This window comes from Hydra vulgaris, chromosome 06 (genome assembly GCF_038396675.1).
Source record: "Hydra vulgaris chromosome 06, alternate assembly HydraT2T_AEP".
NCBI lineage: Eukaryota > Metazoa > Cnidaria > Hydrozoa > Anthoathecata > Hydridae > Hydra > Hydra vulgaris.
In genome coordinates this window covers 41,255,524-41,278,320 of record NC_088925.1, presented here as the reverse complement: position 1 = coordinate 41,278,320, position 22,797 = coordinate 41,255,524, and the positions used below count along the sequence as shown (strand labels likewise).

At 27.4% G+C, this 22,797-nt stretch overlaps 1 protein-coding gene across 1 annotated transcript in view; it reads left to right on the top strand.

Moving 5' to 3' along the window:
* Positions 1-16,917: 16,917 nt before the first annotated feature.
* LOC136081860 (uncharacterized) overlaps positions 16,918-22,797 on the top strand; it is a 30,183-nt gene continuing 24,303 nt past the window's right edge. The window contains exons 1-2 of the mRNA XM_065800156.1: positions 16,918-16,997; positions 19,395-19,443. Coding sequence (XP_065656228.1) covers positions 19,395-19,443 — 49 coding nt within the window. The 5' untranslated portion in view covers positions 16,918-16,997. The remainder of the gene's footprint in view (positions 16,998-19,394; positions 19,444-22,797) is intronic.

The following is a 22,797-nucleotide window of genomic DNA, read 5'->3' as shown; positions in this document are numbered from 1 at the left end:
TTGGGAGCTAAATTGGAAAGACGCAATCAAAAACCAACAAGACCTACCTGAAACTGCACTGGAAGCATACAAGCATTTTAATGGTAATGTCTTCTCTTTAATAAAATGTATTTTGCAACTGCTTTGCACCCTTCTTGTTAGCATTGCTTTGGGAGAACGGAGTTACTTGATTTTAAAAAGACTTAAAACTTGGTTAATATCCAATATAGGACAAGAACGATCAAATGGTTCAGCTATGATGCAAAGCCATAGAGATTGCATAAATAAATGTTGAAAAGATTATTGATAGTTTTGCATCTTCGAAAACCAGAAAGCTCAATATTATATTGTAGTTTGTTAAATTTATAAAAGTCTTTATTAAAGAAAAGAATATACTAAAGATATTATTTTATCTTTTGTTCCACATTATAGACAGGACCAGACTTACATATAGACAGACAAAATCGCAGCCTGTGTACCATAATTTTAGCAGACTCAATTTTTAAATGGGGTATCGTGGAAAAAAAATTGTGGTATTTAGTAGTGTTTAGGGCGCCCAAAATTATTTCTGCCAAGGGCCCTCGAGGATATAAATCCGTCCTCTATTACAGACTAAATAGTTATTTTCAATATTTGATTTTTTCAAGATATTTATATACAGATACATTCAATATATTTATTAGCAAACTTTTCTAAAAATATTCCAAATAATCAAATAAAAAGTGGTTTACCTGAACAAAAAAAAAGGCGGATTTTTTTGTTTTCAAAATACCCCCCTGGGACAATGACCTGGATCCGCCACTGTTATATATAATACATTTATATTATAACTAATTATATATGTATTTTTAATAAAGTAAGTTGATAGAGTTAAATTTAGTTTTGAAGCTCATGATATTTTCAAACATTAACAACTCTGAGCGAAAAGGAGTTGGACATCGAGTTTACATTTTGAACTTTAGTTTGCGTAATTTAAATTCGTAATTTCGAGTGTAAATATAGTTGTTATTAAAAAGAAACTTGATATACAGTGTTGAAAATATATATTGGGAAAAAAATAAAACGACGCTGCCTAGCAAGTAATAATTGTGTATTGTCTGCTTCTATCCTAAATAACAGTACTCTTTTTGTTTTTATCTGAATTGTTTGACACAGACAAACAAATGTTGCATAATTATTGAAAATACATAAATATTGTAAAAACACGCTAAGTAAAAAAAACATTTTTGACACAGATACATAAGAAAAAACGATTATTATTTTTAAAACTCATGTTAATAAGCAAATATCATTTTGGAAGAAAATACTACGGTCAGATAAATCCAAATAAAATTTGGTAAATTCTGATGGTAAATTTTTTTTGTGGAGAAAAACTGCTGAAGCTTACCGTTTAAGTTGCATGCAAGAAACCATAAAACATGGAGGTGGTAATATATAACGGCATGGGGCTGTAAGACATGGAATGATATTTTGAATAATAATTTAACTTCGTCCGCGCGTAAATAGAGATTAGGTAGAAATTACATATTTCATCATGACAATGTTCGGAAACATAAGTTTAAAAAAGCAACAGAATTTTTACAAACCAAATCCATTTAATGTTCTTGAATGGCCAGCACAAAGTCCAGATATAAATCCTATTGAAAATTTATGGTCGATTTCAGATAAACAAATAGGTAATCACGACTTGAAGCGAAAGACAGAATTAAAAACTGCTGTTTCAAAGACTTGGGATGATTAAGTTCTAATATTACAAAATAAAAAATGGAATCTATGCCAAAACTTTTAAATAGTATTATAAAACCTAAATGAGGTCACACAATATTAATTCAACCATAAATTTTCCTAATAAATTATTAATGTTATGTGTTCCATTAATTTTTTTCCAGAGCACTTAATCAAAAAATTGATATGTTCACTTACTACTATATGTTTTATATATATATATATATATATATATATATATATATATATATATATATATATATATATATATATATATATATATATATATATATATATATATATATATATATATATGTTTTATATATATATGATTTTTGAAAAATCTAAAAATACTCTCATTTTTTTTTATATAAAAATAATATTAAAAACTAAAATCTTAAAAAAATCATACTTAATAAAAAGTTACTTTTTTATGAACAAACTGGCAAATTTGAATAAAATTTGCTACTTAAAATGGTTGTCCTTTTATATTTTCCAGCATTGTATTTAGGCAAACTAAATTGTTCAGAACCTTGTAGCTTGTAATCATGTCTAGCTTAAGGTGAATCTCCAGTAGTTCTAAACCAAGAACTCAAAGACTATTAAAAATAAAAACTTAGGTAGCTTAAATATTTTCTTGGTAAAACATCTTTGCACTCTTTCCATTGCTTTGTTTATGTCAGTGCGGTTTGGCGACCAAACCGAAGCGCAATGTTCTAAAATCGGTCTTATGTAAGTATTGTAGGTTTTTACCATAACACGTGCATCATGACTTTTAAAAGACTTAAGAGTTAAATATCCTGGAATGTTTGATGCACGTACAATATTTGCAATATGATTATATTGTAATTTTAGTAAGTTGATATTGTAATTTAAGTAAGAATCCATGGTAAGAGCAAGACTTTTTGGGTTAGTAGATAAGGTTAAATTATGATCATTAGGAGATCATAATTTAACCTTATCTACTAACCCAAAAAGTTAGTTGTAATTTATAACTTTACAAAATGAAGTGATTACTATTCTTTGAGTAAAACACCTAATATCGGCTTCTTTTAGCTGCGATTTTTCTGACCAGAGATTCAAATGGGCGAAGTTCAGTGCTTTTGACACCCTGAACAGTTTTTAATGTTAATGTCAAACACGCTTACAAAAGTTAGAACATTTTGCATAGTTTTGCAGCTGAAAGACTAAGCAATCTAATGATGCATAATGCATCGGTGTAAGTCTCAAAATAGCCTGTCAGCAGCAATTTTAGTGCGGATGTGGGTAAGGTTTAATTAAACTAACCTACTTTACAAAAAAAATTTTGCATTTTTTTTGTGGTTCTTTTAAGGTTTATAACATGCATTGCAATGACTGGATAGATCAGATGATTAGAGCGTTAAACAAATTGTTAAAACTCAGACTATTGTGCGATACGAGTTTAAATCCAGTCACCGCCACCTTTGCGTTTAAGTAGTACTTCGGTTCTCAAAGATCTCAATTTATTGATGGTCAATAATGGACGCTACTTTGGATCAGTCTTTATGACTATTCGTGACTATTCCTAAACTAAGCCAAAAATATTCTTAGATATATGAGCATTTTATAGCAAAATATAGCATGAAGTTTAAATAAATAAATTAATTAATTTAATAAAACAACAAATAGCAAATATTACTCTAATATTGTATTTTCAAATATTAAAAATTTATAGTTTATGATATGTATGTTTATATACAGCGGTGGCCAAAAATTAAAGACCACTCATTTTTTAGTTGGTTTCTTAATCTTTAAATTAAAATTAAGAAGATTCTAATTGACATAAGAAATTTTTTTTTTTAATATCTTGTTAATTAAAACATACGGATTAAAGTGGTATAATTTTTTTAATCTATTTCTAATTAAATAGCGTTTAACTTATTAAAAAACTGATGAGTACTTATAAATCTTCTTTAAATAAATTGGACAAAATTTAACGACCACTTTCAAATCTTTAATTTGCACTTATTAAAAATAATAATCCATTATTTTTTTTAACTGTCTTAATTGCTTATTACGTAGGCTATAAAATAAAATGTCGAAACCTGAGTTTCGAGATCAAATAAACATTTAATTTTTTGAATTGCAATCAGGATATAAAAATATTGCAAAAATGCGTGCAAAGATCGAAGAAAAAGACAGATACGCGGCTCTTGTATTAAAAGAAGAAGGCTATAGCATCAGACAAATAGCAGAAAAGCTCGAAAGGTCTCACTCTTGCATTATTAACATAATTCAACGATACAAAGAGACCCGGTCAATTAATGATCGTCATAGGACTGGGCGCAATAAAGTTTCAAATGACCGTGATGTTCGCTCGTTAGTGAGATTAATGAAAGAAAACAGACAAGCATCATCTACAGACTTATCTACGAAATGGACACTGTCAAATGGTCTGAAAGCAAGCCCTAGAACTGTGCGAAGAGTCCTCCACAATTTAAATTATTTATAGCGTGCTGCAGCAAAAAAACCACGCTTAAATAAAAAACGAAAATTTGCCAGGAAAGAGTGGTGCAAACTACACAAAAATTGGTCAACAGATCAGTGGAGCCGTGTGGTCTTTAGTGATGAAATGAACGTTGATGCAGACAACAGAAAAGGTTGCGTAATGTTGCGTAGAATTCCAAGCAAACAGTTCGATGAATCATGCAATTTGAAACGGACAAAACAAGGCAGTGGTTCAATAGGCCTTTGGGCTTGTATGAGTGCCTGTGGAGTTGGCGTTTTTCATTTATTCGATGGTAGACTCAACAAACAAAGGTATATCGAAATTTTGGAAAACTTGCTTCTTCCTAGCATTGATTGATGACAGTTGCAAGATGGATTTATTTTCCAGCAAGATAATGCGCCGTGTCATAAAGCGTATTTTGTTAGCGATTGCTTCAATTCTAATAAAATTCAAGTGCTTCCATGGCCTGCCAATAGTCCAGACTTGAATCCAATAGAGAATTTATGGTCGTGGCTTGATCACAAGCTTGGTAAAGAACAACTTTACAATTTAGAAGATTTGAAATCTTCTATCTCTCATCGTTTGAAAAATGTGCCTGATGAAGTAATCAAAACTTTAATGAATTCAATGCCAGAACGAGTATAAGAGTGCTTGAAAACAAATGGAGGAACAACACGCTTCTAAATTATTTTTTTATTGCTATTTGAAATATTTTTGTAACTGGTCTTAAAATTTTGTCCAATTTTTTTCCCATTTATATTTTTTACTAGTCAGTTTTTTAATTTTATTACATTATTTTGTAAAAAAATTATAAATTCTTTTATAATAAATATAAAATACAATAAAAATTCTTTCTAAAAATGTTTTTCTTTTTTTGATACCTTTTTCCAAAATTAAATCATACTAAGGTTAAAAATAAATTTTGAAAAAAAATGAGTGGTCTTAAATTTTTGGCCACCGCTGTATTTATAATTCATATATCGTTATATTCTGCTGTTTCCATGTTGCACGGCAATTTATAGGGCAATATTTACTTATTGTTATTTGGCAGTGTGTAGAACACTATTGTTATCCTTCCCAGTAAAGTAGTGTTATTTAAAGTTGTGGTTCTTCTTGAGAGCATTTAGTGCCAAGCGTTGTTTAGGTCTAATAATTTTTTTTTCCTAAGACACTTTGGAACAAAAGCTAAGTATAAACTTTGATATAATTAGTATCTAAATATTAATTCTGGAATTGATTAATCTTTATTTTTTCTTTCGATTTCTTTAGTTAGTCTATCAGCATCATCAACCAAAAAACATAGGTGTTATTTTTTTGTATTTTAATTAAAATATAAAAAAATAACACTTATCTTGTTTATTGAACATAAATACCCTATGATCACGGGACAAAAAAAGACGTCTTTCAAATGTTTCGAACGTCTTTTGAACGTTCAAAAGACATCTTTTTTTATTATATAGCAACTATCTTCTTTTATAGGCGCCTATCTTCTTTTTGTTATACTCTTCTTTTCATTTCTAAATATATTTTCAGATATTCTACTATATCACGACTGATAAATTTTTGAATATTTTATGAACCTATTTGAAGTTTCTACGAATAATATTCAAGACTAATATCAGAACTTATTGATTAAAGAAATATTATAGTTTTTTTTTTAATGGTACTTTTTTTTAAAGTTCAAATATTTTATTTTTATATTGTAGTTTTCTTTCTTATTTCTTTGTCTACTGTCGTTATTAGTTTAAATACTGTTGAAACATGAGTTTAAAGTAAGTTAATATGATGTGAAACTTACTGTATTAATCATTTAGTTAGGAGTTAAGGAGAAACTATAATTCTACGTCAAGGTAAAAATTGTTTTGTTTACTGGTCACATTACAAAACCAGTTATTAAGGTTTATTGTGTTATAGCCATTTTGTACTATGTTCGCCATTGTCATTTACAAGGTGTGGCGGAATAGTGTTGCAAAATTTTGATTGTCGGAAATTTTTATCGTCGCACATTTGATTATCGAAAATGTGAAAAAGAAATAGTGTTGCAAATTGTCGCATTATTAAATGTCGAATAAAAGAATGAGGAATGTCGCAAGTGAATTGAATGAATAGTGCCGAAAATAGAAAAAGGAATAATGTCGCAAAGGAGTTTAATGAATACAAAAAAACAAAAAAAAGGAATGGTGTCGCAAATAGTAAACTCAGAATAGCATCAAAAACAAAACAAAAAAGGAGTAGTGTCGCAAATGAATTTAATGAATAGTGTCGAAAATAGAAAAAGAAATAATGACGTAAAGGATTTATGGAAATAAAAAAGGAATAATGTTGTTAATGAATAATGTCAAAAACAAAAAAAACAAAAATAATAATTATAAATGCGTGTTTAGATAACATATATGATGCTATACTGAAATAGCCAACTGCCGACACTATTCATTAAATTCATTTGCGACGATATTCCTCTTTTTGCGACATTTGGCCTTTTTAATATATTCGACACTATTCCGTAGTTCCTTTTTCGTCACTACTCCTGTCATCCCATTTACAATCATAACATTTATTATGTTTATAATAATTTGTTTTTTGTCTTTTCAATTTTTTTTTTAACATAGTGCTCTGTAACACTGTTTGCCGTTCAATTTTAAAGACATTGTTTTATTTATCCTAAAGGGAGTTGTCTCAGGGCCTTGTTGACTGGGTTAAAAGTTTACAAATTTGCATTTTCAGTATAACGAGACATTTTCAAATCTGCATATCCTTTTTCGGGGCATCTTTTTTTTTATGTTGTACAGTTTATTAAGGACGTATTGAACTTAAAAATGGAAGATATATTTTGAACGGGTTTTTTTTCGGCTCCGTCAAAATTGAACTTTAATGTTTTTGCAACAATATTTTTTTAACAAATGGTTGATTTAAAAAATTTTATATAATTTATTAAATTTTTTTTTTATTGTCATTGAAATTAGTTTTAATTAACTTTCAAACAATATATCTTTATCTGGTTATACCACCTTAGCGAAACGTATCAAAATAACACCTTCAATGAGGCAAAAATTTTTGAAGATACAAATTTGTAACTTTAAATACCATTATCTATAAAACTACAAATCAAACGAGAATAATAATTTAGGATTTTCTTATCTATTGTGTTAGTTTTTAATCAGGGTAGTTTAATCCAAACCGATACCAAAATTTGTTTGATTTTTGGCCACCCTGCGACCCAGTGTGGATGGTAAAAAGATTTCTAGAAATATATTTATGTTGAAATAATAATAATTATTATAATTTTTATATCGTATTATAGTATATAAAATATTATTAGTTTTTTTTTTCTCAGTTTGAGGTTTATGCAAATGTGCTTGTTAGTGGATGCATAATGTTTTTACGCCTGAAAAAAAAAGAAGAAAAAAAAGAAAAACTTTTTAAAATTTAACTAAATTGTCAAAAATTTTGTTTACTAAATAAATTTTATTTTAAAATTAAAACTAGGGTTTGAGCCCTAAACTATGGCACTTAAGTGCTATTTTTATGGCTCAAACCCTAAGCAGCATGGTCTATGCAATTTTTTATAAGGCTGCATTTTAAAGTCATTTTTGAACTTTTAAATGTTTATAAATTATTTTACTTCCTCTTTTTTTTTTTTAAAAATTACGTTACTAGAGGGCGAAGGGTGGTTTGTTGAAGATAAATCTGGAAAAAAAAAGACGTTCTGGGTAGGTGTTTTGAAAACATAAGTATTTGGTGTGACGTCATTAAAATGATATTTTGTATCTTTTTATTGTTATTGTTGTTGTGGTTATCAAGTTACTCCCAGAAGTCTATATCTTATTACAGAGCATCGCGAATCTTAAACAAGGGTTTATTGCAGTGGACACCTGAAAATCTATTGTGTTGGTAACATTATGTATAAATGTCTGATTTGAGAAGTTAGAGATAGCAGGACAAGTTTTTCATGATAATTTAACATCGAAGCCAATCGTGTTTTCATATATCATGTACTTGACACGTAATACAAAAAAAAAAAAAAAATTTACATTAAGCAATTAAAAATGAAACTATTGAAAAAACTCTCTTGTAATCTTGATATGAATATATTCTGAGACACATAAATTAATTTTAATTTTTAATTTTATATCTTTAATCTCATTGAAGATGTACGGGCTTTAAACGCGTTGTTTAAATGCAAAGATATCTGCAAAACGTCGCGTCGAAATTTAATTTCTTTTTATTGAATTATACATCAAAACGATGACTATCTCATTTATCCAAATGAAATAAAAAACAAAAAAACAAAAAAAATTTTGACGTAAAGTATTTGTAATTAAATATATTTTACTATTTTGTTAAAAACTATTCTATATATTCCTTAACCCTTGTATAACTCTTGTATACTGTATAAGTAGCTTATAACAATACTATTTTACATAAAGCTTTTAAATAAACTTAAATTACCAAATTCGATTACCAACAAATAGCAAAACGAAGTTGCGAGACAAAAAAAGTTTTAATTTCAGTCAAAAATGAGAAACTTAAATTTTTAAGAGATTGTGAAATCCTATTGCATCGAGTAGCAATTGCAAACAACCTCTAGTTCAATCCCTAAATGATCCATGATATGACCTGCAACACGTAGCAAATTATTTTTACTTTACAATTTTCATATTAGTATGTAGTCATATAGCATTTTTACCGACAGAAGTTAATCAAAGCAAAAGTGTCGGTCAAATGTCGGGTTTTTTTGTGTGTAGTTATTTAAAAAAAACAGATGTCGAAAATTAAAACTTGCGTAGAATTTATGTAATTGGCAACACCTTTGATCTATAATAATGCATCTACTTATATGTCCTCGATTTCACCATCATTTTCGTAAAAATGTGAATATATTCAAGTATAAAAATTGCAGTTAGAGTTTGTAGTAAAATTGTAAGTAAAAGTAACTTTCATTAATAGATTGAACTTTGTTTGCAATCGCTACTCCATGCAATAAGATTTTACAATCTCTCAATAGTTTAAGTTTCTTATTTTTGACTAAAATTAAAACTTTTTTGATTCACAAATTCGTTTTTCTTTTTTTTTTGGTATTTGAATTTGATATTTATTTTAGTAGAGTTCAGATAATTTAAAGACTTTTTGTAAAATAGATTTTATCTTCATGTATTCAACTTTTTGTATACAAGAGTTATACAAGGGTATAGAATATGTAGAATATTTTTTAACAAAATAGTAAAATACATTTAATCACATATACTTTACACTCTTCTAATTTATAACAATTAAGAGCGTGTATATTATTGCTTTTTAAAAATGCGTTAAATGTTCTTAAACATCTTTTAATACAATCTTTATCTCACTTGATCACATCAAAAGTTAACTGCAAACGTCTGTTAATTAAATGACGCCTATTGTATTTGAACGCGTTTCTGTTAACTGTCGCATTTAAAAGAAATGCGTTCAAACAGCTCAAATGTAACGGGTTAAAAATTTGAAACAAGTACCAGACAGATGTGTATTTTGATAGACAAAAAAATGTAATTCTGTGATAATTAATTAAATTCAATTTAATCACTTTACGATATGTTTAAATTATAATAAGCTTAAAAAAATTTTTCATTTAAAAACTTCTTAAGCTCATGAGCAATAATTAATTTATTAAAGACATGATATTTATTTAAAATAGCTGTGCCAGTTTCATTAGTAATTTGTTTACATATTTCTAAAACTATTTAAATTTTATGAAATATTTTTAAGTGTACTTAAATACTCTCAAATATTTCATTAATTTTGAAATATTTGTATATTAAAATATTGAACATTTACTAATCTTCTTATGACATTTTATTATTTTGGTGGATTAAAGCTAAAGTGGTCTAAGTCAATTTTTTTTTCATATTTAAAATAAATACCCAGTGGGCACGGGACTTACAAATGTCTTTTTTAGGTCCCGTGCCCAATGGGTGTTATTGAAGAATTTCTATGAATTGATATATTTTCGGGATAAATGAACTAAATCTTAATTTGACTATAACGTTGAAAGATAGTAGCAGCTCATTGTGTTTGACGTGTGTTTGCTGTTTATTTTGTTTTATTCATGAAGCAGTTAGCGATTAGTATATTCACAATACAAATAGAAACACCGCAAATAAGTTGGCAAGACATTACAACAACAAAAAATCATATATTGACGACAACACAATATTCCCAGTAAAATTTAAAAACCTCAACAGTAAATTTTTAGACCACTTGCACTTTCATTTTCCCATTTAGATAAAGTAAATAAAATATGGCCTTACATACTAAGAGTACAACACAAGATTTCAGTTTGGTTTAAGTTTTCTTTAATCAAACTGAATTCTTGCGTTGAAATCAACAAGGCACATTACATGCATTTTTTCATACTTTGAAAGACTTATTGGGCGTCTGTATTTTCCCCTATAAGAAATAAAGCAATGGTGTATTGCTTCTGTTTTTTGTTCGCTATAAATTCAGAGCAGTAATTTTTAGTTCGGGCAAGGTCTTTGGCATGAAAAATTTTGCATTAAAGGAATTGTTTTTTAAGTCGGCAAAAATGTGCCAAGACCGTTTTTGCTCCTATCCCTCCCAAATACACTTACTGGCGCCGGCCCTGTCCGAATAGCATCAATTTTTTTTTTCAAGTCGAAAATGCAATTTGTTTTTACAACAGGAAGAAACTACGGCAGCAAATTTTCTTGAATGTTAATGATCGGAAAAGTTTTCACTTATAAGTGCAATTAAAGAAATTTTTAAAACTAATTTTATTTTTATCGGAAGTAAGCAGAATGATTTAAACTTTTTCATTTTTGAAATCCCATAGTCATAATCCTTCACAGGAATACCGCGGTTTTCTCAGGAACTGTCTTGACAGTTATCTTAAGTTACTAACAGTGCAACTATGCACTATCGTACAAAACTATCATGTTAGCTATGCTTGCTACAAAAACTTTATTTTAGCAGTAAACTTTATTTCAACAGTTATTAAAGTTTGATGCAATAAGTTTATTTTGTTAAAAAGGTTCCAAAATAAGGTGATACGTAAAATAATTTAAGACCATATATATTGTTGATCAAAGAAAAACAAAAAATAGTTTTGGAAGTAAAAAACATTTTGAAGGACTGCCCACCCTTACCTCTGTTTGCTATTTAGTTCTTACAATATAAATAGTCAATACACACAAAGGAAAGTTGATTATTTTTTTGTTCTAAATATTTTAATTAATATTTTGTTCAAGTTTTTGAATATATTAGAAAAAGGGAAAAAACAAAGATAAAAAAGGAGCTGTAACGCTGACCAATTACAATATAAGAAGGCCTGTCTACCTCTTTAAAACTCCACCGGGCTGTCTACCTAGCAAGAAATTGCCACCTAATAGTCATTTCATCAGATATTTTTTGTAAATTAATTCCCTCAGGGTTAATAGATTCATGCAATACAAGATAACTGTTTAGTTTGATGGGTACCAACTAGGTGTTAACCATAATGCCAGGTTTATGTGTGAAGGCATTTACCTGGGACTTACTGAACTCAGGAAGTTAATAATTGAACAACTCCAATTATTAATTTATTAAGTAATGATCAAAAGACTCTGGTCTCTAAGGCTAACTCTTTTGTTGTCCTATACTTTTCTTCTCCATTTTTGAAATCCAGCAAACTTGAACTTGCACTAGGAAATGACCTTGAAGCATACAAAGCAGCTAAAATCATCCAAAAGAATTGGGATTATAATATCGGTAGTGCTTTATAAAAAAGTCTTAACAACCATACTTGGTATCTTTCCCTTAAGAGTGTCACTATGGCTTCGGCTAATCCTGATCTTGGCAGGTCTACCAAAATTGCTGTAATAGGTTAGTTACATTTACTAAATTGAACTAAAAAGATCTCAGCTTAGAAACTCCTGGTAAGATAACGGGTGATGCGGAAGTTATCGGACAAATCCTAATTTCATTATTTGAGCATAATAATTAGTTTTTGTGGTTTTATGCGTAGGCATAAACGTTCCATAAAATATAAACTTTATTATTTGAAACACAATTATTTAAAATGAGGTTAAATGCAGCTGAACGAGAATCTTTTCGAAAGCGACTAAAAATGTTTTTTGTAAATAAACCTAATATAAAAAATAAATAAATCGTAAATCATTTGAAAAGGAAGGATTTGCTCGAAGTACAATATATGATAACCTAAAAAGACTTGAAATTGTTCAATCGTTTTCTGATAGAAAGCACCCTGGTCGTCTGACATTCTGGACTAGAGAAAAGAAAGCCGAATTAACGAGACTTGTCAACAATCGAAAAGGGGTCAGTCAGAGAAAAATAGGTACTAAATTCTGTGTAAATCAATCGACATTTATTCGTCAGTTAAAAAAAATGAATATTAAATATAAAAAACGTGAAAAGACTCCAAAATACACTATAGAACAACAAATAAAGGCAAAGAAAAGAAGCAGGAAACTAGTTAACCATTTCTATAACACAAAATCGCTTCTAGTCATCGATGACGAAAAATACTTTTGTTTTGCCGGGGACAACATGCCTGAAAATTCTGGATACTACACAAACAACAAAAAGACATGCCCAGAAAGTGTTGGTTTTATAGGAAAAGAGAAATTTCCAAAACAATTATTAATGTGGATAGCCCTATCTGACCGTGGTATGTCCAAGTCATTGTTTCGCACTTCCAAGGCTGTAGCGATCAATTCATCAATCTATATTAGTAAATGTTTAGAAAAGCGACTTCTTCCATTTATTCACAAGTATCATGGGGACTTTAACTATTTATTTTGGGCAGATTTTGCAAGTTCTCATTATTTTAAAGATTCTCTAAATTGTATGGACGAATTTATTTATTACGTTGATAAAGAATCCAATCCCCCAAATGTGCCTCAAGCACGACCAATTGAAAGTTTTTGGGGACATTTGGCACAGAAGGTTTACGAGGGAGATTGGCAAGCTTCAACAGAGCAAGTTTTGATTAATTGCATTAAACTAAAACTACAAGAAATTGATTTAAACTTTTTACAGTCGCATATGAATGGCGTCAGAGCAAAATTGAGATCAATTGCAGATGGTGATGTTTTTTCATATAAAAAATAATATATTTTTATTAAAAGATAAATGCTTTGTTTCAAATAAATATAAAAGTAGTTTGTTTTTTTATTTATAAATAAGTTATAGACGTTTTTATTTTGTCCGATAACTTCCGCATCACCCGTTATCTAACTTAATTTACACTAAAATTGAGTACTTAATCACAGATGAGAGCTGGCTTCTTTTTATTCTTAACAATACCGCTAGTGGAGCGGTACCTGATGAGAGAGACTTCTAAGAGCTTGCATCTTTAAAGACTTTTGTAGCGTTGTATGTTAAATGTGAATTGCGATTGTGGAGAGAGAAAAATTGGTTTTATCCTAGAATTATAATAATTATACATCTCACAATGAAGATCAATGCCAGAATATATTGCTTTTGTTTTGTTTATAGAAGAAAAGATTGTGACATGAGATGGGTACTCTTGGTACCAGCAATATGAGCTACCTTCCTTTAATTGAAAGGCAAAATGTGACATTGCCACCTCTACACATCAAACTAGGTCTTATTAGGTAACTTGTGAAGAAAAGCGCAGAATTTAGATTACTGGTTCAAAAGTTTCAAGAATAAGGAAAGTATTTTTGAAGGATAGTAATCAGGTTGAGAAGATAGAAGATGACTTTTAACTGACCGCTTGGAAAGGATTCCGAGCTGTATGAAAATAATTTCTCGGCAACTATTGTCCTCCCAACTACATGCATCTCATTTAACAACTGCTCCACTTATATGAGGCTCTTAAATGTAAAATGTTCCTGAAGCTCCAATTTCATATGTTACACATCGTCGTTGGCCAGGTAATATCTCACATGTGTAAAAAGCAAAATTTTACAGGAGACTGAAAAAATTATATATTTCAATGAAATGAGGTTTTAAAAGTAAGAGTAAAAAACAAATAACTAACAAATTATAATATAATTTGTTAGTTATTCCCCTGACAATAAGGATAGTGTAAGTTATATATACACGGATAGTGATTTCACCAAATCATTACTGTAATGGAAGAAAAAGTTACAAAGGAAAATGGTCTCTAGCAATTCCAGCTGATTTTTGCGGAAAATATTACACCAAACACGTCTGGTGTTCATGGAAACTGTTAGTAAGAATTGTAACTGTTTATACAGTTTATTGAGAGTAAATGTTTATAACCATGTCATTTTAACTGTTTATTACAATTTATTTGAGTACTGTGAAGTTTACTATAGTAAAAAAATATTTCCAAATATTTCAGTAAAACAAGTAAATTCTCAAAAATCCAAAACCAAATTACAATTTTTCATAAAAGTAATGCGTGATTAGAAACACATAAAAGACTTCAAACTTTGAGTGATTAGCATGATTATACTTCAAATTTGAAATCAAAACATTCAAAATAGTATAAAACAGATATTGGAATCCATGAATTTTTTTATTGGTACAAGGCGGTGCTATTAATAAATTATTATTCTTTGTGACCGAAATGTAAAAGCTTTATGAATTTCAGTTTATCGTATATATTATTTTTTTATGTTTTTATTTTTAACATAACACTTTTTATAAGAATGCATACTGTAATTTATTTAATTATTTAATCTTTTTATACTTCACGTATATATTTTGCCTTTTGTTATTTCTACTTGCTCCATTCAGATTTCAAAGAAATATATAGATTATAACTTTAACAATAACATTGTAGAATGTTATCGAGAAATATTAGTCCATATTGACGAATTAAATAAATATAGAAGTAATACGTTATTTACACGTTTGTTGGTTTTTTATTTCTTTTGTTTGCTTTTTATTTGATTATTTGGTTTTTAAATTTAATTGTGTTAGTTATTAATCCATCCTGATTTAATTTGTGTTAATAGACAATCTTACTTAAATAATCCTACTTTGCAATCTTACTTGAACAATTTTAATTGAATAAGTCTCATGATAATTTAATGAGATTGTTGTTCAACTCAACTGGCGCTTACAAATTATAAGATAAAATGCAATAGTTAAAATTATAATAGTTGACATTTATCTGAAAATTATATTTATAATAAGCGCTATTTAAAATAATATAATTATTATTGTCTCAAATAAATTTTTAACACACAACACCTGACAATGCCGTGATGAATATATATATATATATATATATATATATATATATATATATATATATATATATATATATATATATATATATATATATATATGTATATGTGTATATATATATATATATATATATATATATATATATATATATATATATATATATATATATATATATATATATATATATGTATATACATATATATATATATATATATTTAGTTATATACGTACATATATATATATAAATAAAGCAAAAAAAAAATATCGACTGAATTTTTGTAGTTTTAATTAAAATAGAAAAAATGTCAATACAAAGAGAAAAATAATATAGTTTAATAAACAGAAAAATGTGTAAATTTTACATTATATATTAATATTATATAATTATTAATAATAAAAATATTTTTTTTGTTGCATATTAACAAATAATTTTTATAGGACAAAAGTTGTATTTTTAAATATACATTTTGTCTAATTTTTAAAAATTAATTTTTACATAATAAATAGTTTAACAAATTTATTTGCACAAAGAATTGTAAAAATTTTTGCAGAATATGTGAAAAACTGAACTTGGTTGATGATTGTTTCATGGTTGATGATTGCTTTATGGTTGATGATTGTTTTAAATTTGAAAATTTTTTGAATTTGAAAATCGCAGTTTAACAAGTGCTAGATTTGGCAAATTTAGTACATAACGAAGAGAACAAAGCACTATTTTACGGTTGAACAAGGAAAAAAGTATTGAAGAAGATTGAGCTGTATAGAAATCTTGCAGTAAATTTAAAAACAAATCCGAAAAAAAAACAAAAACAAAAAAAGCATTTGGTTGAAATTTCTTTTTATTATCAGTATTTATTTTACATTTTTGTATTATAAGTGTGACAAATGTGATAAACAGTTTGAATTTACAATTGTTGTGAATAATTATTTCTAAAAATTAAGACCTTTAAAGGCGCAAATAAACAACTTTAAAACTATTTTTAAAGAAAAAAACATGAGGTGGATGATGATTAAAGGAGTTAGAGGAGGTTTAAAATAAACATTGATTTATTGAACAACTTTTTGACCTTAACAGTCAAGAGAACAGAAATAAGGTTTATAGAGATTTTACAAACAAAAAGTTAGATCCCATTTCAAAAATTAAAACGTTAGTTTTTGTTGCTTGTTATTAATATGCTGGTATTTTCGTCACCTATGTCTTCCTGTATTTTAGGTTTTTCTTTTTCTTTGCTTGCATGGGCAATACGATCACCCACTTTTAATAATATAATTCTCATAAATAACGGTTAAATACATAAACTTTTGATTAAAGATTACTTTTTATAAAAAAGAATTTATCAAAGAAAAAACCTTTACATCCAATTAACTTTTTTTTCTCTTTTTTCTTAATAATCAACTTAAAAAATAAATACCAAAGTGTCTGAAACATTATTTAGAATTTAAAGACTTAAATTTGCTATTTTATTTTTAATTCATTATAATCTGTTGAGCGTCAATCATTTCTCATATTTAATCGTTCCGCTCATGTTTTTTTTCAATCAGTTCCTTAAATAACTTGCGATCGGTAAGCAATCGAAAATTAAGAAACAAGTCGAAAACGCGATCAAAACAGAAACTTACTTCAAAACAACGGCTCTGCAAGGTAATTGTTGCAATTTTTAGAAGAAATATTTTTGATTATATTTCAAATTTTTGCTCAAGGGCTTATAATACTCTAATTTACACTCATAAAACTCATTAAAATCGTCAAAATTGTTTAATCTCTGGAGTGGGATTAAACAATTTCGACGGGTCCTTATGAAAATCAAAGTCTTTTCAGGAATATATTATATTATATGAAAATATGATTTTAAAAACAATATTGGTTTTTAGTCAAAAAAAAATTATAAAAAACCTTACGAACTTTTGTTAAACATCTCCATTTTCAACAAAATTTACGAAAAAAATTACATTTTCGCTATTGGACAAATCCATTTTTTTATATATATAAGTAAGGCATTTTTAAAAATTTAATTTAATTTGAGCTTTTTAAATTATTTTTAAATAAGATATTTGAAATCTAACAACTTAAAGCCCATGTTAAGATGATCCTGTTTTGGTACTGCCTGAAAACTGTCAAAATTGCCGTTCAAGACTAAACTTTGTTTTATATTTTAAACTCTGAAAATTTTTTCAAAAAAGAGTTCTGCATTATTAAATTTAGTAAAAATTTGAAATAACATTTTAAAATTTTTAAAGGTGAATTGAAGGAACATTATTAAAGTAGTTTTAAAATTTTATTAGAGTTGACTAGCGTTTTGATTTGATTTAAATAGTTGGATTTGGTGGATATTATTAATAACATACAAATATTCAAAACAAGATTATAGCTCACATATGAGAGGTTCGCAAAATTATTTCTGTTTACCTCTCATATTGTCCTAAAAGCATCTTTCGGTTTACGATAAATTTATTTGCAGGTTTTACTTTCAATAAATTTTTATGAAAGTGCCAAGAATGTTTTCCATTTTAAAAAACTTCGAGAATGTTTACGGTCAATACCATTTAAGTAACTTTTATATGGGTAAAATGATTGAGTAAATTTAGTTTTCCTACATTTAATAAAAGTCACTTACTTGTAAACAACTCGTTTATTTTATCTAAGTCTTCATTTCATTGTGTAGGGATTTTCAAAACGAGTTGGATCTCTTATTGTGTAGGAATTTCCCAAGCGAGTAGGATCTCTTATTGTGTAGGGATTTCCAAAACGAGTAGAATCTCTTATTGTGTAGAGATCTTTTTAAACTTTTAATTATAAATAAAGCCTATTTTAAATGGTTGAGGCATTATTTTATTGTTACATCAAAGTTAAATAGGTTCTGTCTGTGTTATGATGTGTTTCGGGCATATTGTTTGCATAGGTTTAAGAAATATTTATTAAGACGCATTTTGGCTGTGAATAATGATTTTGGTATCGCGTTGTATTATATTCCTTATAAATCAAACAATTAGGTACCAACTATTTTAGTAAATTTTCTTCAATTAAAAAATGCATTGATTGAATCAGTGGAAATAAGGCCGAGTATTAGTACCACATCATAGTAACAAATTTTATTTTCCCGTCCGAAAAAGATTTTTGATAATAACTGCACCTCTAGCTTGTAATATTTTTCATTCATAGTTCTTAATTAGTGGGCAGTACCACCAACTTCAGGTTTTTTTTGAAAAGAAAGAATTAAAAATAGGTGCTATTAAAAGTCTATTAAACTAAAAAGTAAATGAAAAACTTGAAGATTAAAGATAAAGATTGAAAACTTAAAGATTGAAGATTGTAAGAAAACATTTAAATCAAAATTAAATTAAAATAAAACTGCATTTAATTTTGGTTAATTTATTTATATGTTATATTATAATAAATATTTATATAAACATAACATAAGAGGTTTTGTAAAAGTTTAATAAAAATTCTGCTTAATTAGTATTTTTGTGACATTTATAAGTGTTAGTAAAGTATTTTAAAGAACAAAAATGTTGTATTAAACATGTTTTAGATAAAAATTTTACTATGTATGGTAAAAAACATACCTATATAAATATTTTTACAACGTGAGAATTGTCTATCAACAACTTGCAAGGTAATGCATGCATAAATGAAACAATACATGCATTCGCAACACAATAAATGCTTTAACACATTATAATATGTTGTATTTTTCCAACATACTATGAAGGATTGAGCCCGGTAAAACTGGTAATTATGGTAAAGGATAAGTTAACTTATTCACCGGTAAATTTTTAATACAGCAATCAACAACATTATGGAGCATTATATTGACCATATTTGCAAGCTTGATCATCGGATAGATTGGTTACAATACTAATAGTTTACCAGTAAATTTACTGGTGAATACATCAAGTTACCATTTACCGAGCTTAACCCTGATACTATACATTTTGCATATACATGTACTCTATTTTACTATTGCGTAAAACAATATATTATTGTTCTTTATTGTTACTTTTTAAAAAAAAATTATTAATAGAATTGTTTTTCAAATAGATGAAGATTCTACTTGCATTCTTACTATGCGTGGTTGCTAATGCTCAAGGTATTATATTACTTATACTGTTATAAAGTTTAAAGAAAGAAAAAAAGAAATCAAAATTTTTGTATTTTTATATTTATGTCATATAAGATTGTTAAGCGAAAAATGGCAACGCTCTGAGCTTGGAACAAATTAAGACTAAAAAATTAAAGTCTAGGAAGACCTCAACCGTCCAATAGGTTTTCCAAAAAAAAAATTTAATTTAAAAAAAGTTTAACGAGCAAGGATCCAAAATATTAACGCATGTTTTTAAATTTTGTTATTCGATAATTTAAAATTTAAAAACCACATAAATTACTAAATTTTAGTATTATTTTAGAAATTTAAAAGCCATTTGCTTACAAGTACATACACTCCCTTTATAATTTTATGACTATTATAAGCTATTAAAAGAAATTTAAATAACTTACTGAACACATTAGGCGCCCGAATTTGCCTCTTTATTTCTAATGTCAAGTTACCTTGTTGATTTTCTTTGCTAAAAAATTTGGACTTTACAACACTACGGTGCTGATAAAAATTGGTTTATAGTTTTGAATAATATTTTTCCAAAATCTATCATTTATTTACAATATTAATTATTTAATATTTTGACACATTTGCATTAAAGTTTAAACTGTTGAAGATTATTAGTCACTTTACGATAAAATTTATACATATTCTTATTACCTATTCCTACTTAAGAAGAGAAAGAAATAATTCTTTTTAAGAAGAAGAGGTAAATATATCTTCTTCTTAAGAAGAAGTAAATATTTCTTTTAAGAAGAAGTTGTAAAAAGAGTTATTTTTTTAGTCTAAAGTTTGGATCTGATAAAGCATCCCCAGTAAGAAATCGGCTAGCAATATTCTTATCAATAAAGGCAGCAATGCAATGCCACAAATAGCTAAAAAAGTTCGCATTATATTATATATTCATATTTATCCATATACAATACTATTATTATATATTATTTATTTACTATAGTCACAGGCGGCTAGTTTAATCTAATGTTGAAAATTATAACGCTACGATACGTAGGTATCAAATAGTCAAAGAATTGTCGACATGTTTTAGTTAGCTACAATAATATAATAATAATAAATAGCTAACTAAAAATCTGTGCCACAAACATCACAGCGTATTAGCTGGCAGTATCGACTAACTTAAGATGTATAGTTGTTTTTATGCAAGCTAAGAAACTACTAAATGTAGCTATCAACAAATTGTTTTAAAAACGCTAACAAAAAACCCGCGGTATGTACATAAATATCACTACAGCAATAGATGGCTATATCCTCCTATTAGCTGTAAGGCTATCGTTATGGAATAGCTAACAATAAAAGTATAATATGAAGATACTGTTAAATTGTAATAACATTGCTAGTTAAAAAGCTATTATAGGTAGGCAACAACTAGCTTTAGATTTGTTGATATGTTGTAGTTAGCTACATTCCTATGATCTGTAGTTATATATCGTAACAATATTGTTAGTTACAAAGCTGCAATATGTAGAAATTGACTGTCTACAAATTTGTTGTTATGCTGTAGCAACCTAAAATGCTACGACACATAAAGACATATCTTAGTAATTTCATTGTACAACGCAGCAATATATAGTTAGTGAAATGTCGTAAAAATTTTACTAGTTCAGTTTCGTCAGAGTTATCTAATTTTAATTTTACAAACAAAAATGAATTTCCTCTTCTGAAAAACCATAAATTCATAAACGCATGTATAATATCTTAATTTTGAATACCAAATTATATTATTAACAGATTTATACTTTTGTCGTTTTTTCACTTCTCGCAATGTACTTTAAGAGGAAATTCAATGCCAAAATTTAATCAAATATTAAATTTGGAAAAGTTCAACTTGATAAAAAGTGAGTTTATTAGGAAAATAATAAAAGTTTTATTATTTCTGGTTAAAACTTATTCTTGTTTAATAGTAACATTTTCGTCATTTTCCCAAGCATTCCGGGAAAGAGTAGAAAATAATTACAATATTCGTAGTAAAAGATTTTTATTATTATTTATTTTTTTGCAGATTTAGAACTCCTTTAAATTTAAGAAATTATAATCAAATTGACACATACTTACTTACATCCCTTATATTCATCGAGTTAATAACAAACCAGTCAGATTAATTATGTGTAATATTAGGTTGACGTTCTTTCGGATGATTTAGAGTAAAATTTGATAGTTTTAGTAAAACGCAGACCCAAAAGTCATAACTTTTGATACGAATACAAATACTAACTATATGGTTCCAGGTCTGTGTTTTATCAACTATTCGAAATCATATTTTAATTCATCCTAAAGAACGCTATCGTATCTTTTACCTAAAGAACGCTAAACGTTATCTTTAACCTCAAACAATCTAAAATATTTTTTAACTAAAAACGTTTTTTTTTAACCTTATAAACCTCAAAAACATATAAATTATGCTTTTTGAAGAAAAATATGATTTTGGACGTCTTCCAGCTTCATTATGCACTAATCGCCTATTATTCTCCCTTTTTTTTATAGACCTTTCTACTTGACTTTCCAAGTTGTAAATAGACTAAAACTTGAAAAAAAATTTTCTTCTGTTTTGGAGTTTTAGTCTCTTGCGCACTAAAATTTTTTATTAGGAAGCAGCAACATCAAAGTTTGCGCAAGCAAATTTTATTAATAAAATATTTGAACGAATAAAGATTATGAGAGTGCAATAATTAACGCTGTCGCAATAACAATATTACTGATGCAGTCTTAAATTTGCACGTTTGTACTTTTTTTAATTTGAGCATGGTTTTAACATATTTGTAAGTTACTTGATGTATGTTTCTGATCTATTTGAACTTCTAGTGTGGTGTGTCTAACCATGACTATAACCATAAAACAGGAACCTCACTTTAATTTCCAGTTTTCCATCAGATTATGTTTTTCTTAATCTATATTTAAAAGCTCTTGAGTAAAGTACTGCTTCAAAAAGCAGATTAGTAGTCAAACCTGGTTCAGGTTAAGCATTATTCCGTTCACTCTGCTACTAGTATCATCTAATCTAGTACAACCTTCCCCATGTCTACCGCAAAACAATGATGATAATACGTTACGGTTTTGTTACAAATTTCTGCTATTTTTTTGTTTGTTAGAAATTTACTTTTTTGTACAACATGACATTTTTACGCAACCTGAACTATCAAATGTCTGTTATTTTTATGACAAAATTATTGCGTAAGGAGATTTAACTGTATAAGGTGTGAAAACGCATGATATTTTATAAATAAACAAATTTAAAAAAAATATATTTGATTCATATAATATTTGCAAATAAATAAATATTAGAAAAATATAACTGATTCAAATAATATTTATATGCTAAATATGCATAAAAAT